We start from the raw sequence: 16,165 nt of genomic DNA, 5'->3' as shown, positions 1-16,165 counted from the left end.
ATCTTGGCTGCTCTCCCCTGGATATACCCTAGCTCATAATCCTTTTCAAGCATTCCTGATGGAATCTGAGCACAGCAGACTGGGATGGAACCACCCACTTTCCCTTATCTACACTCTACTCTCACTAATGCAACAGCATACATAAATTTGCTTTTCAATATTCTTGACTCCCACTAATGAAATCCCATGAATTTCAAAGACCCATATTCATGCAGCCTTGCTGAGTTTTTGAAGCATAAGTCTGGGCTCCATGCGCAGAGGCATGTAAAAAACCCCAAACATCCCACTTTTACCCACACAAGCTAATGTCAGGTCAGATGGCATGCTCATCAAATCCTGAATTGGCATAACTTATTTTTCTGAAATAAAAGAGTTCATGCTTACTTTAAAAAAAATATAGTTTGGGCTTAAAATTTCAATCTAAGATATTTTTGAATGTTGATTCTACTCTCTAATGTATTAGCCACCTTTTCTTTTCTAGCTTTAAATGACACTTAAATCGGATGAAGCTAATTTCTATGTCTTCATCCAAATTGCTAAAGAACCTGAAAGGGTATAAGCTATATAGGCTGTGTGGCTTGGGACAATCCCACCAGGCCAATTCATTAGCTAATACCACAATACCATTCCCTGCATTGTTAGTTTGTACATATTGCATAACTTAGTCAGAATTTAGGAAATCCTGGAGCAGTTCTGAGACACAAACATATTATCAGCATCATTCTTTCCAGATTTACAGGGTTTTTTTGATTGTTGTTTAGTTGCTAAGTTGTATCTGACTCTTTTGCAACCCCATGGACTGTAACCTGTCCATGCGATTTCCCAGGCAAGAATACTAGAGTGGGTTACCTTTTCCTTCTCCAGGAGATCTTCTCAACCCTGGGATATTCTGCATTGGCAGGTGGGAGTGTTAACCACTGAACCACCTGGGAAATTTCTTCATCTCTAAATTAGGATTGGTTTAAATCTCTCTCACCACTTTCCTTTGTTTCATCAACTAACCTTTACTCAGATCCTATAACATGTAGGACAAAGTGTTAGGCATTGGGAACATGGAAAAAGACACAAACCTCACCTCTGGACCCTCACGGTCTAGTCAGGTAATACCTGCTCATTCATAAATAAAGGTGTTGTACCTGCCACCTTCTCCCCAAGCCTTCACTGTTTCAGAGAAAGAGAGAGTTTTGCATGGTCTTCTGGTTTCTTCTTCCTTCCTTCCTTCCTTCTTTCCTCCAACAAACGTTTATGAAAACCCCATTATGGCAAAGGTGATATACAATGCTCCCAGCTCTGGTTGACAGTATACATTCTAGTCCTGGCAAAGAGGCAGAGACAAATGAAATAGTGCCTTGTGAGCAGTGCTACAAAGAAGACAACAGGAGCTGATCCACGCATCAGAGGATCCACAGGAGGGACAGTTACCCGTAATGGCTATGGGTGAGTCTCCACTGAGGCTGATGGATGACTGGAAGAGGCTTCTGCTGAGTGTTATGATCTGCCAAGTGGCACAGTGGTTAAGAATCAGCCTGTAAGGCAGGAGATGTGGACTTGATCCCTGGGTTAGGAACATCCCCTAGAGAAGGAAATGGCAACCTACTCCAGTATTCTTGGCTGGAAAATTCCATGGACAGAGGAGCCTGGTAGGCTATGGTTTACAGAGTCACAAAGAGTTGGATATGACTGAGCACAGCATACACATATGATGTGTTAGGCAACAGAAACAGAGATGGAAGATGAAATCTTGGCCTTCCAGAAGTTTACAGATTTAGAATATGACCTGTCTAGTACCTGTGACCTTATGTGAAGAAATGGAGTCTAGGAGGAAGGGGTTTAAAAAATCCCTCCCTCCCCAGCCCTCATCACCATGATCCCAACCTGGTTTTTCTATCTGTGTCCCAGTAGTAGGGCCCCAAGAGGGCAGCTCCTCTCCTGTATCCTGCATGCCAATGTTGCTAGAAAAATGGTTTTTCTTTTTGGGTGGGGATAGGTGATGAGATTAGAAACATTCACCTCCAAGCTTATCAGAAATCACACTGGCTCTAGCTCAGGACAGATTCTCCAGAGGAGTCAGGGACTCCTGGTTGCTTAGCATCCCATGACCTTCTGACTCAGGCAAGGTCCTGGGGACTGGTATCTTCACCCAGTCCCCAGCCCTCTTGAACAATTACTTTCCATTTCACCTCAGTTGGGTATAATTTTAAAGTCATCCATTCTGCCTATTAACAGGAGAAAAGTTCGGTATAAAAAATACCCAACTGTCACTTCTCTTTGGGTAGATAGTGACATTTCGAGTGCCAACACCAATCAAGTAGCAAATGGCATCCATTTGAAAACATATGAATTACATTATTCCATAATTCTTCTTTTTACAGGCTGATTGACTCCTACCCAGGGGCTCCTCAGGGGAGCACCATGCCTCAGTGAGAATTTATAACTCTATCCCTGTCCTTATACCTGAAACTGCCTGGGACGTAGTACTGCTCAGTAGATGGTTGCTGAAGAAAAAGATCATTCCATCTAGGGGGTTATTTCTGTCAGCTGTCTGGCAGAAAAGAAATCATGCTGAAGACTTAAAATACCTATAAATTATAGCTATTTTCTTTAAGAAGACTTTGTAAAATTAATTGGAAATACAACACCAGAGCAGAGAAACAAAGCATGAGGAGGGCAGATGACATATTAGCCATTGATTCTCGCGGGTCAATGCCATCCAGTGTAGTTAGACAGAATCCCTAAGGACCTTCTATGAACACAGGCTCATGGCAGTACAGCCATCATGAATACTCAGCACCCTCTGGTTTAGTAACAGCGACGCCCTACCTTTGGGGAATCACTGTTTCCCACTCTCTCTCTTGTTCCAGAGGGGCTGCTGATCAATAAGCCCACCTCCTGGCCAGAGCAACTGGCTGAGGAGGAGTATGTGACCTGACCTGTAACCAACAAGTGAAAGTGAAAGTCCCTCAGTCGTGTCTGACTCTTTGCAACCCAAGGAATTCTCCAGGCCAGAATACTGGAGTGGGGAGCCTTTCCCTTCTCCAGGGGATCTTCCCAACCCAGAGATCGAACTCAGGTCTCCTGCATTGCAGGCGGATTCTTTACCAGCTCAGCCGCAAGAGAAGCCTGTAACCAACAAAGGAGAACCCTTTCTTAGGACTTTACACACAGATATGGGAGGGTGCTGGAGACTGAAGCAGTCTGTGGTGAGGTCCCCCAGGTGATAGGGAGGCAGAGTGAAGCAAGTTTTCAAGGGCAGAGAGAGATGACAAGGCAGGTGAGTCCCTGGGACCCCTACCTTCATGGACACCCCCACCTCCTGTTCTGAGAGCTGAAAAAGGCTCTGTTTTGCTTATACCACCATTCCAGGCAGAGTTTCTATCACTTGCAACCAAAAGGCTCCTAGAAGGCTACTCTTGAGGTGAATGAGTGACAGAACTTGCGGCAGTTTTCTCGGCTGGTTGTATCATGTAGAGCCAACCTGACCATGGTTGAGGGGGGACAAAACCTACTTTAATGCAGACCACACCTACCAACGTGGCTGTCTGCTTTCTTTAGAGGAGACTTTCCTTCCATTGTTTGTTTGTTTGTTTGTTTTCCCGTTGGGTTTTTATATGTGCATCCCTGACCAGACCATGGCTATTACCTCTCTGTGGTTACACCCAGGTCCTAATCAACTAATGAGATGCCCCAAATGCTCTTGAAAAATAAAATTTCAAGACAGAATACAGGCTTCCGATGAACTGCCAAGAGAACAGCTCTCAGAATCAAAAGGTCAAAAGTAATTTGTGTCAGAATTTCTTAATTGCTGGACAGGAAAAAAATTTCAGAACCTACCGAGAAAAAGAATTCCTTCTAAAAATAAGTCTCCTGATGACCCAAAATGCCTCTTCTTAAAATAAGATTGAGATGTTGATAGTCTTCTGGCTAGGATATTACACTCTGGAGAGCTGGATGAGAACATTTCAATGTGGCATTTTCCAGTGATATGAAAAGCCACTCACATACTCCAAATAGAAAATTCCACAGTTTTCGATAGCTTAGGTGCGACTGTGTGTGAATGCTTGGGCTGCATCATTTTCCTTTTTACTTGTTTCTGTGGTTAGTTTCCAACATGACTTGGCCTCTTCACTCCACTCAGCCCAAGGTGGGCAGTTAGACATTGGGAGAGTCTAACGATGTTTTGTCACTGAAAAAAGCCTGGGAGGCAGACACTAAGGATGGCCAAGGAGGCTGTCATGCTGCCCTCTGAGGACACTACCCTGTCACAGAGACTGGTTTCAAAGTCAGACAGGCATGTATGCAAACCTGGTACTTATTATTAGCTACATCAGTTCAGTTCAGTTCAGTCGCTCAGTCGTGTCCGACTCTTTGCGACCCCATGAATCGCAGCACTCCAGGCCTCCCTGTCCATCACCAACTCCCGGAGTTCACTCAAACTCACGTCCATCAAGTCGGTGATGCCATCCAGCCATCTCATCCTCTGTCGTCCCCTTCTCCTCCTGCCCCCGATCCCTCCCAGCATCAGAGTCTTTTCCAATGAGTCAACTCTTCGCATGAGGTGGCCAAAGTACTGGAGTTTCAGCTTCAGCCTCAGTCCTTCCAATGAACACTCAGGACTGATCTCCTTTAGGATGGACTGGTTGGATCTCCTTGCAGTCCAAGGGACTCTCAAGAGTCTTCTCCAACACCACAGTTCAAAAGCATCAATTCTCTGGTGCTCAGCTTTCTTTACAGTCCAACTCTCACATCCATACATGACCACTGAAAAACCATAGCCTTGACTAGACGGACCTTTGTTGGCAAAGTAGTATCTCTGCTTTTTAATATGCTATCTAAGTTGGTCATAACTTTCCTTCCAAGGACCTAATTACACTTAAAAGCTTTTGCAAAGCAAAGGAAACCACTGACAAAATGAAAAGACAACTGTCGGAATGGGAGAAAATATTTACCAGTGATATGATCAATAAGGGATTAGTGTTCATAATACACAGCTCATACAACTCAATATTAAAAAAAAACCCCAATTAAAAAATGGGCAGAAGATCTGAACACACATTTTCCTAAAAAAGATACACAGATGGCTAACAGGCCCATGAAAAGATGTTCAACATCACTATTAGAGAAATGTAAATCAAAACCATAAAAAGCTATCACCTCACATCTATCAGAATGGCTATCATCAAAAAGCCTATAAATAACACATATCAGGGAGGATGTACAGAAATGGGAACCCTTGTACACTACTGACGGGAATGTAGACTGGTGCTGCACCTATGGAAAACAGTATGGAAGTTCGCCAAAAGCCTAAAAATAGAACTACTATATAATCCAGTAATTCCACTTGTGGGTATATATCCCCAAAAACCATAAATGTTAATTCAAAAACGGTACATGCACCTCAATGTTTACAGCAGCATTACTTAAAACAGTCAAGATGTGGAAGCAACCTGAGTGTCCATCAACAGATGAATGAAAATGATGTCACTGTATATACACATGCACACAAAGGAGTGTTACTCAGCCATAAAAAATGAAATTTTGCCATTTGCAACAACATGGAGGGACATAGAGAGTATTATGCTTAGTGAAAAAAGCCAGAAAGACAAATATTTTATGTCATCATTTATATGTAAAATCTAAAAAATAAAACAAATTCACATACAGAAAACAAACTAGTGGTTACCAGTAGGGAAAGGAGTTGGGGGAGGAACAAGATAGGGGTATGGGATTAAGAGATACGAAGTATTAATACTCAGTTCAGTTCAGTCCAGTCCCTCAGATGAGTCCGACTCTTTGTGACCCCAGGCCTCCCTGTCAATCACAAACTACCGGAGTTTACCCAAACTCATGTCCATTGAGTCGGTGATGCCATCCAACCATCTCATCCTCTGTCATCCCCTTCTCCTCCTGCCCTCAATCTTTCCCCACATCAGGGTCTTTTCAAATGAGTCAGCTCTTCACATAAGGTGGCCAAAGTACTGGAGTTTCAGCTTCAACATCAGTCCTCCCAATGAACACCCAGGACTGATCTCCTTTACGATGGACTGGTTGGATCTCCTTGCAGTCCAAGGGACTCTCAAGAGTCTTCTCCAACACCACAGTTCAAAAGCATCAATTCTTCGGTGCTCAGCTTTCTTTATAGTCCAACTCTCACATCCATACATGACTACTGGAAAAACCACAGCTTTGACTAGACAGACCTTTGTTGGCAAAGTAATGTCTCTGCTTTTTAATATGCTGCCTAGGTTGGTCATAACTTTCCTTCCAAGGAGTAAGCGTCTTTTAATTTCATGGCTGCAATCACCATCTGCAGTGATTTTGGAGCCCCCCAAAATAAAGTCAGCCACTGTTTCCACTGTTTCCGCATCTATTTCCCATGAAGTGATGGGACCGGATGACATGATCTTAGATTTCTGAATGTTCAGCGTTAAGCCAACTTTTTTACTCTCCTCTTTCACTTTCATCAAGAGGCTCTTTATTTCTTCCCTTTATGCCATAAGGGTGGTGTCATCTGCATATCTGAGGTGATTGATATTTCTCCCGGCAATCTTGATTCCAGCTTGTGCTTCATCCAGCCCAGCGTTTCTCATGATGTACTCTGCATATAAGTTAAATAAGCAGGGTGACAATATACACCCTTGATGTATTCCTTTTCCTATCTGGAACCAGTCCGTTGTTCCATGTCCAGTTCTAACTGTTGCTTCCTGACCTGCAAACAGATTTCCAAGAGGCTAGGCAGGTGGTCTGGTATTCCCATCTCTTTCAGAATTGTCCACAGTTTATTGTGATCCACACAATCAAAGGCTTTGGCATAGTCAATAAAGCAGAAATAGATGTTTTTCTGGAACTCCTGCTTTTTCGATGATCCAGCGAATGTTGGCAATTTGATCTCTCGATCCTCTGCCTTTTCTAAAACCAGCTTGAACATCTGCAAGTTCACGGTTCACATATTGTTGAAGCCTGGCTTGGAGAATTTAGAGTATCACTTTACTAGTGTGTGAGATGAGTGCAATTGTGCGGTAGTATGAGCATGCTTTGACATTGCCTTTCTTTGGGATTGGAATGAAAACTGACCTTTTCCAGTCCTGTGGCCATTGCTGAGTTTTCCAAATTTGCTGGCATACTGAGTGCAGCACTTTCACAGCATCATCTTTCAGGATTTGAAACAGCTCAACTGGAATTCCATCACCTCCACTAGCTTTGTTCGTAGTGATGCTTTCTAAGGCCCACTTGACTTCACATTCCAGGATGTCTGGCTCTAGGTGAGTGATCATATCATCGTGATTATCTGGGTTGTGAAGATCTTTTTTTGTGTAGTTCTTCTGTGTATTCTTGCCACCTCTTAATATCATCTGCTTCTGTTAGGTCCATACCATTTCTGTCCTTTATCGAGCCCATCTTTGCATGAGATGTTCCCTTATCTCTAATTTTCTTGAAAAGATCTCTCGTCTTTCCTATTCTATTGTTTTCCTCTATTCCTTTGCATTGACCGCTGAGGAAGGCTTTCTTATCTCTCCTTGCTATACTTTAGAACTCTGCATTCAAATGGGAATATCTTTCCTTTTCTCCTTTGCTTTCTGCTTCTCTTCTTTTCACAGCTATTTGTAAGGCCTCCTCAGACAGCCATTTGCTTTTTTTGCAATTCTTTTTCTTGGGGATGATCTTGATCACTGTCTCCTGTACAATGGCACGAACCTCCGTCCATAGTTCATCAGGCACTCAGTCTATCAGATCTAGTCCCTTAAATCTATTTCTCACTTCCACTGTATAATCATAAGGGATTTGATTTAGGTCAAACCTGAATGGTCTAGTGTTTTTCCCTACTTTCTTCAATGTAAGTCTGAATGTGGAAATAAGGAGTTCATGATCTGAGCCACAGTCAGCTCCCGGTCTTGTTTTTGCTGTCTCTATAGAGCTTCTCCATCTTTGGCTGCAAAGAATATAATCAATCTGATTTCGGTGTTGACCATCTGGTGATGTCCATGTGTAGAGTTCTCCTGTGTTGTTGCAAGAGGGTGTTTGCTATGACCAGTGCATTCTCTTGGCAAAACTATTAATACTATTTATAAAATAAATAAGCAACAAGGGTACCTTGTATATCAAGGATACATTATAGCCATTATTTTGTAATAATTTTAAAAGGAGAGCAGTCTATAAAAATATTGAATCACTATACTGTATACCTGAAAGTAATATAATATTATAAATCAACTGTATTTAATAAAGTGTTTTTAAAGTACCTGGCAATGAGATGGCACTTAGGGTGGATTCTTTTTTTTTTTTTTTTTGATGGCACTTTTATTTCCCTTCCCAAAAAACCAACTGAAACTAAATGAAGTAAACGACCTCAAATTTTTATTGTCTTCATAATAAAACAAAATATGAATCTCAAAACTATATCACTTGGCCCTTTCTCTTTTTATCACCTCCCAGCTCAAAATGCTTGCATCTCTTAATAGCCAGCACGCTCTTTGATCTGCAGTTGGGCTCACACATTCAAGACTCAGTACAATCTTCTTTGCAGTTTCACCCTTTTTCCGGAAAATCGGTGTAGTCTGCCCACCATAGCCACTCTGCTTCCTGTCATAACGCCAGATACAGAGAATCCTTGCCCTTCTTGTACTGTGTCACTTTGTGGGGCTGGTGCTTCCCACACTTCTTACAGAAAGTCCGGAGGGTTTTTGGAACGTTCACCATGTTTGTGAGAGCGATAACGGCACAGAAAAAAAGCAGGGTAGATTCTTCTGATTCCCCAACAGACCTGTGACCTACAAAATGTTTTCATATCCTGTCTCAGGGAGATGCTGACCAGGAAAGACTTAGTTGCACATGAGTCAAAATGGTGTACAGCTGGTTAACACGTGGCATTGAGTCACAGTCCCTTCCTGCCCTTGCCTGGCTCTGTTTCCTTCCCCTTCCTTCTGGTATAGTAGAGTGCAAGTACTACGGGGACAGCCAAACCCTTAGTTTTCTGCAAATCACAGTACTATATTCCTCTTGCCTGTAACAGTGAATGATAAGATGCAGGGAGCATGTTAGACAGCAGTACCACAAGGCACAGTGATGACTCAGCAAGCACATTCTGGGAAGGGTGCTCCTTCTGGTAACAATCAGAGATGGAGCTCCCTGGCTGGACTCTGTCAATACTCATGAATTATGTACATGGAAGCTTCTTTGTGTTCTTCTTCCCTGTTGCTTTACAGGAACATATTAAATTGAGTTACACATCTCAGGGACTTGCTTTGAAACACATGAATTAGGTACCATGTTATACTGTTATAAGAACTACTGAACTTTACCAGTGAAAGAGAAGCCTGCATATGTTTTTCACTTCATTTTTATTTTTCAGTGCCTGCTGACCGTCTAATGACTTGCACCAAGCAGGCTGTTTGATTCATTTCTGAGGCACAAAATCATTTTCACACTTTCATCTTCCAAAAAGTATTGTTCCTTTTTTTCACTAAGCAAAAATTCATCCTGATCTCAGCCCAATTTGGGTTTCTTTCAAGTTCCACCAAAAGGCTTTCCATCTGAGCATTCTTCAATTCCATCTTTACTTTCAAGCATTTCATTACTGAGGCCCTGAAGGTAGGGGCATGGATTTTTAGATGAATTGCCTTATTTCAGTCCAATTTATGGCAGTAAGATTAAAGAGAAAAACAAACACACCATGGTGGACAACTCTGACAGAGCCCCAGTCTCTGCAAACATGGTGGGATGAATGTGATTGCATGCACATCAATGTCACATAAAACTGTAATGTGTGGAGGGGCTTCACTTGCTGAAACAAGTGGTAACGTTGGAAAGGCACAGCTGGCAAGGGACTGAGGGTAGCCTCTAGCTGACAGCCAGACCTCAGCCAACAGGTGTCAAAGGACTGAATGCTGCCAAGAACCATGTGAACTTGGAAGTGGATCCTTCCCCAGTCGAGCCTCAGATGAGACTACTGCCCAGGCCAGCACCTTCACTAACTTTGTAAGAGTCTGAAACAAAGGACCCTGCTATACTGTGCCAAACACAGAAACCATGAGATAATACACGATGTTATTTCAGACCACTGTATTTGTGTAATACTGCTATGTAGCAACCCATACTAAATTCACAGAAAAAGAGAAAAGCAACCCCTGACATCTGAGAGCCAATCTGGCACTCTCAGCAAGGCCCTGGTGTTGCTGGGAGCTGGGCTGCATTCACACGAGGCTTTTGTGTTAAATATAAATAACTCCAGAGGACATCAACATCAGACAGGGTCACAAGGTTCAAGGAAAAAAACATAACCACTCTGTAATGTCTGTATATGGGCAAAAACATGAACACTATTCAAATCCCCTAAACGATCAAACATCCCCCTATACTGGCTAATATGAACACAGAGCTTTAACTGTGATTCTTTTCCCTTGGCCCACAGAGAAGATTTCTTTAGACACTGATTCATCGAATTATCCCTCCTTAATGCATCTAACTCAGAGCAAAGCTCTACTTTCTCTAATCTTCCCCTAAATCACCTAAAAGAAGTCTGAATCCCATAAGTCTTTTCTAGGGCCTCTTTATTGAGATGCTGTATGATTCCCCACTGCTGTGTGGTCTCCTTCAACCAGCAATAAACCCAACTTGTCTAACTATGGGTGTGTTCCCAGAGGTCTTTGACTGGAGGACACTGACAACAGCAAACAAAGCAAATTAAGAAAAACAAAAAGCAAACATGATTTTATCATGGTTTGTTCATAAAAACAGAAGCATAAACCAAGAAAGCAAGAAAATAGAGAGCTTAAATTAGATCTAAAATACAAAAAAAATAACAAAGTATCTCCAAATGAGTATAAAGAAATTATTTGATAAACAGTATTAAGGTAAGTGGATAGGAACAGGAAAACTAGGATGGATCCAGATTGTGGACTAAATAAGAATGAACTCTATGTAGTATAAAGGATTAAACATTAATAAAAAATTATGAGCTGAAATGTAATGAATTACTTATCAGATCAATGTAAAAAGAACACTGCTATTTTGAAACAAAAAGACTGATCAATTTGGGTACCAACGCCTTGCATGAAAAGAAAAGCAATACACAAATCAAAAACAGCCTGAGAAATATGTGCATCACTGTGACAAAATATTTAAATCTACAATAGAGACTTTAATCAAATTTACAAGGAAAACATCAGATACCCAAAGGATAAGTGAGTAAAGGCTTCAATAGATCAGTCAAATAAGCAGAAAACAGAGCAAACAAAAACATGCAATCCTGTTCAAGCCACTCAGTGGTCCAAAGAGGTACTATTTTATAGCCACTAAGGTAGCAAGTTAGACAAATGAACAGAGGGGGAGACGCTTGGACCATCCTGGAAGTCCCTTCATGGAGGCAGTATTTTATATTGCTACAACTTATTTATAAAGCAACACAGAGGAGTCAGAATCCAATCTTTAGACTCCTACAAAATCTTTGCAAAGAAATCATTTGTTCAGATTTTACAAGAGGATTATCTACAATGGTAAACAAAAGTCTAACAACAGGGAAATGTTTAATGAATTGTGCTAGATTATCTAGTATTCACATAATTATGAAGACTAGAAACATGGAAAATATTTAGGACTTAATGTGACAAAAAAAATGCAGTTTATAAAAGTATAAATAAAGGTTACCATTAGCTGCATGGCTATAATGTGCCCCAGGCACTGTTTTGGGCATTTTTGTCACATTTCACTTAACCTTCACAATACCCTGCCATCCTGCCAGGAGAGTTATATTATTCTCATTTTATAGATGAAGATACTAGGGCAAAGCGATTAAATAAAGTGGCCAAGCTCACAGAGCTGGGAAGTTGAGGAGACAGATGTGAACCAAGACAGGACCTCAAATCTGTATTTGTAACTGCACTGTTTTACCTCTTTTACACACACAAGATGGCTGCAACTAGGTGCTACCATGGATATCTGGGACAAATACTGGATTAAATATGCAAACGTGAAATAACTGTCATATGGGAATAGGATTAAAGTCAATTCAACTACAAAAACCCTCATCTTTAATGATATATGATCTACCCAATACAAACAACATAATCAAGCAATGAATTGGTGAACTCCAACTCCATGAGAAGTTTTAATTATATGTATGCGTGTGTGCTCCATCATACCTGACTCTTTGCAATCCCATGGATTGTAGCCTGACAGTCTTCTCTGTCCATGGAATTTCCCAGGCAAGAATACTGGAGTGGGTTACCATTTCCTACTCTAGGGCATCTTCCTGATCCAGGGATCATACCTGTGTTTCCTGCATTGGCAGGTGGATTCTTTACCATTGAGCCACCAGGAAAGTATTTTAATTATACACATCCTTGGAAAAAGACCTGTCCAAAACTACTTCTAATTTCATTCTTTCCTGGCAGAGCAGAACAGAGGGACAGAACACAGAATACAGCCATCAGATCACTGCACAAGGGTGAGGGACGAGAAGCCCAGGGAGCCCAGGGATACAGCAGGAATCATGGAACTGCAGAGCTGATGGGGAAGACAAGTTAGCTTCAAGACTACAAGGCAAGGACATGTGTACGAAGGAGACCTATTTGCTTCCTCTCTTATAATAATCTAAGCTCCTACCTACTTACAGTGGGCAGGTATAAAGATAAAAGTCAGAGTCCCCGGAGGAAGAGCAGTGAGTACCCCGTATGTTTGTGTTTCTGTAAAAACTGAATCAGTGATGCTATGTGGCAACCTATGGGCAGGTACAGGTTCACCCCCTTGCCATCCAGGTCTGTGTGTGCTGACAGCAAAGCAAGACACTTCTTCTCAGGGCAGTGAATTAATCACTCTTTTCCACACCTATGTCTTCAAGTCTTGATTCTACTGGTACTTTCAGGATGACCTAAATCCTTGGTCAAATGTCAGATGACACTCTAACCACTGTCACCTTTTCTAGGTGGTAAATTAAAATAAAGGATGCTTTGGATTCTATTAGGCTTCCCTGATAGCTTAGTTGGTAAAGAATCTGTCTGCAATGAAGCAGACCCCGGTTCGATTCCTGGGTCGGGAAGATCCCCTGGAGAAGGGATAGGTTACTCACTCCAGTATTCTTGGGCTTCCCTTGTGGCTCAGCTGGTAAAGAATCCACCAGCAATGCAGGAGATCTGGGTTAGATCCCTGGGTTGGGAAGATCCCCTGGAGAAAAGAAAGGCTACTCCCTCCAGTATTCTGGCCTAGAGAATTCCATGGACTCTATAGTCCATGGGGTCGCAAAGAGTTGGACACAACTGAGCGATTTTCACTTTCTTTCACTTTGGATTCTAATGTGAAAGTTGGGTCAGAAAACCTATGTTAAGAAGCACAGACTTTGGGGGTGGGGAAAACAAGAGAACCCCATCCCTAGACATTCTATGCTGTTTTTTCTTAAGTTGACTTGTAACATGAGTTTTTATTTTTATTTCAACTTTATTTCTACTTCTGGAAGTGTGCTCACCAACAGAAGTTTGGTTTCCATGCTTCACCATACTACTGACCCCTTTACCCATCTCACCCTCCCTCTGCCCCTGCCCCTCTGCTAAACACTACTCTGTACCATTTTACTCAATCTTGCTCAGAAAGCCCCTCACTTTGTGTGAGACGACCACTATTGTGCTTAGAGCTGATTATAACTCCCAGATTACAGGTGACATCCACTGTCCAACTCCATCATCTGTGCAATCTCTTCAGAAGACCATTGCACAGAGGGTCAGGGCAGAGCTCATTTGTTGTCAAGGCTTTTGAGACAGGGAAAGTGAAAGTGGATGCTTGAACAGACATCGTTTTAGGCGGGCAGAGGGAGCAGGGTTGGGGAAAGGAGGATGTGAAACAAGGCCCTGTAAATCTGATTTTACTGATACTACATCTCAGCCAGACCAGAATCAGTTATGTGCAAAATGATTAATCACTGTCTCCCTGAAATATTCAAGGTCCTGCTGCCTATTCTTAGGATGGAAAAAAAATCTAATGCTGAAATATGACTTTCAGGCTTTTGTTCATTCTATACCCTTTTAATAAAGCAGGACATAAAATTTTGCCTTGGGCTTGGCTGAGTTATGGGGTTTATCTCCTAAGTGGCAAAGCTTCATCCCTCAGCCTCATCCACCAAACTGTCCCCAAGTTATAGGAAGCCTGCTAGAGAAGGAAAAATGTGGGTGTTGTCCCTAAGGCATCCATCTATCAGATGCAATAATTGCTCCAAGAGACAGGTTTTCTCTTTATATTTATAGAAAAATAGTCACTGTAGAAGAAAATGAATTTAGCTAACGGGCAAATGTGGATGGCGCTGCACGGTGGGTATTCTGACAAATCTGGCAGATGAATTACAACCTGCCTCCATCAGTGCTGGGAGGGGTAGGGAAGCAGAAGGACAAATTCTTGGGCATTACTGAGGCGATGGCTTCAGCTGGGTTCCCACCTACCTTTTCTGCATACTCAGACACAATCTGCTTGATCTCGGCAGAGCATAGGCCCACAATCTGGCCCACGGAGCTTGCGGTCGGCCGACTCTGCAATCACAAGGGAGGGTGTGCTCTCAAGGACACGCACTGGCTTTCACACATTGGAAACCCTGAGCATGACTACAGCAAAACAGATAACATTCCTGGGGGAAAAGTAATTTGGCTTTTCCTCACGTGTTCATCAACAAGGAAGGGAGAAAACAAGCCTCAGGACAAAGGTTACCTCACCTCACTCCCTCCTGAATCACTCAGCAAACTCTGTTAAGATTCTCCTCGGACCCTGGTTATCTCTAGAAAGTCATTCTTCACCATTTATACCCCATCCCATGGTTTTTGTTGCTGAGGATCATTAAAAAGAGCCTAAAAGGAACTTGGCAGGCATAGGACTCAGAGGAAGAAAGTGGAAATGGGAGAGGAAAAGGGATTTCAGAATTCCTGAACTACCTCCTGAGTGTCACAGATCTTTCCTACCGTAAAGAAGGATTCTCTTTCAAAGCACCTGGATAAACCTTCGGGACAGGTCGTGAGCTCTGAGAAAAGGGAATATAAATTCAGTGCCCTACCATCTACTCAGATGGTATAGGAGAGAAACAGGAGACAGGGGCTCCTGTTCTGAATGCCACATGTGGTTGTGGACAAGCAGGACTGAACCACAGCTCTCCCACATGGGTCCTGTGATGCCATCCAGCTGGGACATCCTGTCTTCACAAAGGTCCTTCAGGTCTCCCTCCGAGAGGTTCCCATGAATGGCAACACCGTGCATGTATAAAAAGTTCCCCAAAGAAAGATCCCAGGAAACAAGAAGCAGAGTGCTAAAAAGAGAGGGCCCTCCACCACAGAGCAGGTTGGTTCCAAATCTCCCTCTCCACACCACGCCCACCCTAGTGGCCACACCCGCCTCACCTCCTCATGTGCCATGGCGGTCATCTTGGTCATCAAGGACTGAATACGCTGCTAAAAGAGGAATGGGGAGAAGTAGTAGTGAGCAGGTCTGCCCACAAAAGGCTTAAGCTGGGTATCTAAACAGGGCTTTTCAGTGGAATCCAAGGGCTGTTTTACCCAGTCTCATTTTATGGTGAGTCTCATGAGAAGTGATGGAAGGAGACTGAAAAGAGTGTGAAAAAACAGCCAACGGTAGCTGGCCATTCCGGAAAACTGGAGATCAAAGTGATATTGTATACCTGTGGTGGATTCATTTTGATATTTGGCAAAACTAATACAATTATGTAAAGTTTAAAAATAAAATTTAAAAAAAAAAAAAAGAAAGTGATATTTCTCTCCAAAAGATTTATGCAGAAACCCTAGAGGGCCACATGGATCACTCACTTCTTCAGCAGCTTGAAGCTCATCCTCCTCGTGGGCATCAGCTTTTTCTGCAGTCAACAGCCCTGTCGGAAGTGCCGTTTTCTTGTCCTCAGCCTGGAAGGGAAGATGTAAAAACTGGCTGAGCACTATCGGTGGAGACAGTAGAGAAAGGGTAACACTGCAAAGAGCCATAAGTCAGTGAAAGAAAACACACAGATCTGCACAAATGACCCAGCCCCTGAGAAAGGACGCAAAATCCAGAGACCTCAGCCTCCACTCCAACCACATGCCAAACAAGTGGAGTCTTGGGGCTTGCTCAATGCCTGCCTCCGTCTCTGAACTACTCGCTGATTAAGTTCCTATCAGGCCATAGACCTTTGCCAGACTTATCCATGCACTGTGAT

At 42.6% G+C, this 16,165-nt stretch overlaps 1 protein-coding gene and 1 pseudogene across 5 annotated transcripts in view; both read right to left on the bottom strand.

Moving 5' to 3' along the window:
- CCDC93 (CCC complex scaffolding subunit CCDC93) overlaps positions 1 to 16,165 on the bottom strand; it is a 103,441-nt gene that overhangs the window by 44,118 nt on the left and 43,158 nt on the right. For all 4 annotated transcript variants that reach the window (XM_086367335.1, XM_086367342.1, XM_086367353.1 and 1 more), the window contains 3 exons: positions 15,783 to 15,875; positions 15,360 to 15,410; positions 14,418 to 14,504 (listed from right to left, as the gene is read on the bottom strand). In XM_086367335.1, the coding sequence (XP_086223461.1) occupies positions 14,418 to 14,504; positions 15,360 to 15,410; positions 15,783 to 15,875 (231 nt within the window). The remainder of the gene's footprint in view (positions 1 to 14,417; positions 14,505 to 15,359; positions 15,411 to 15,782; positions 15,876 to 16,165) is intronic.
- Positions 8,269 to 8,820, bottom strand: LOC147378204 (large ribosomal subunit protein eL42-like; annotated as a pseudogene). The gene has a single exon (XR_015151497.1). The product of XR_015151497.1 is annotated as a large ribosomal subunit protein eL42-like (transcript).

This window comes from Bos grunniens, chromosome 2 (assembly GCF_055505025.1).
Source record: "Bos grunniens cultivar Pamir isolate PY7600 chromosome 2, Bosgru_T2T1.0, whole genome shotgun sequence".
Taxonomy (NCBI): Eukaryota; Metazoa; Chordata; class Mammalia; order Artiodactyla; family Bovidae; genus Bos; species Bos grunniens.
This window is presented reverse-complemented; position numbering and strand designations above follow the sequence as displayed.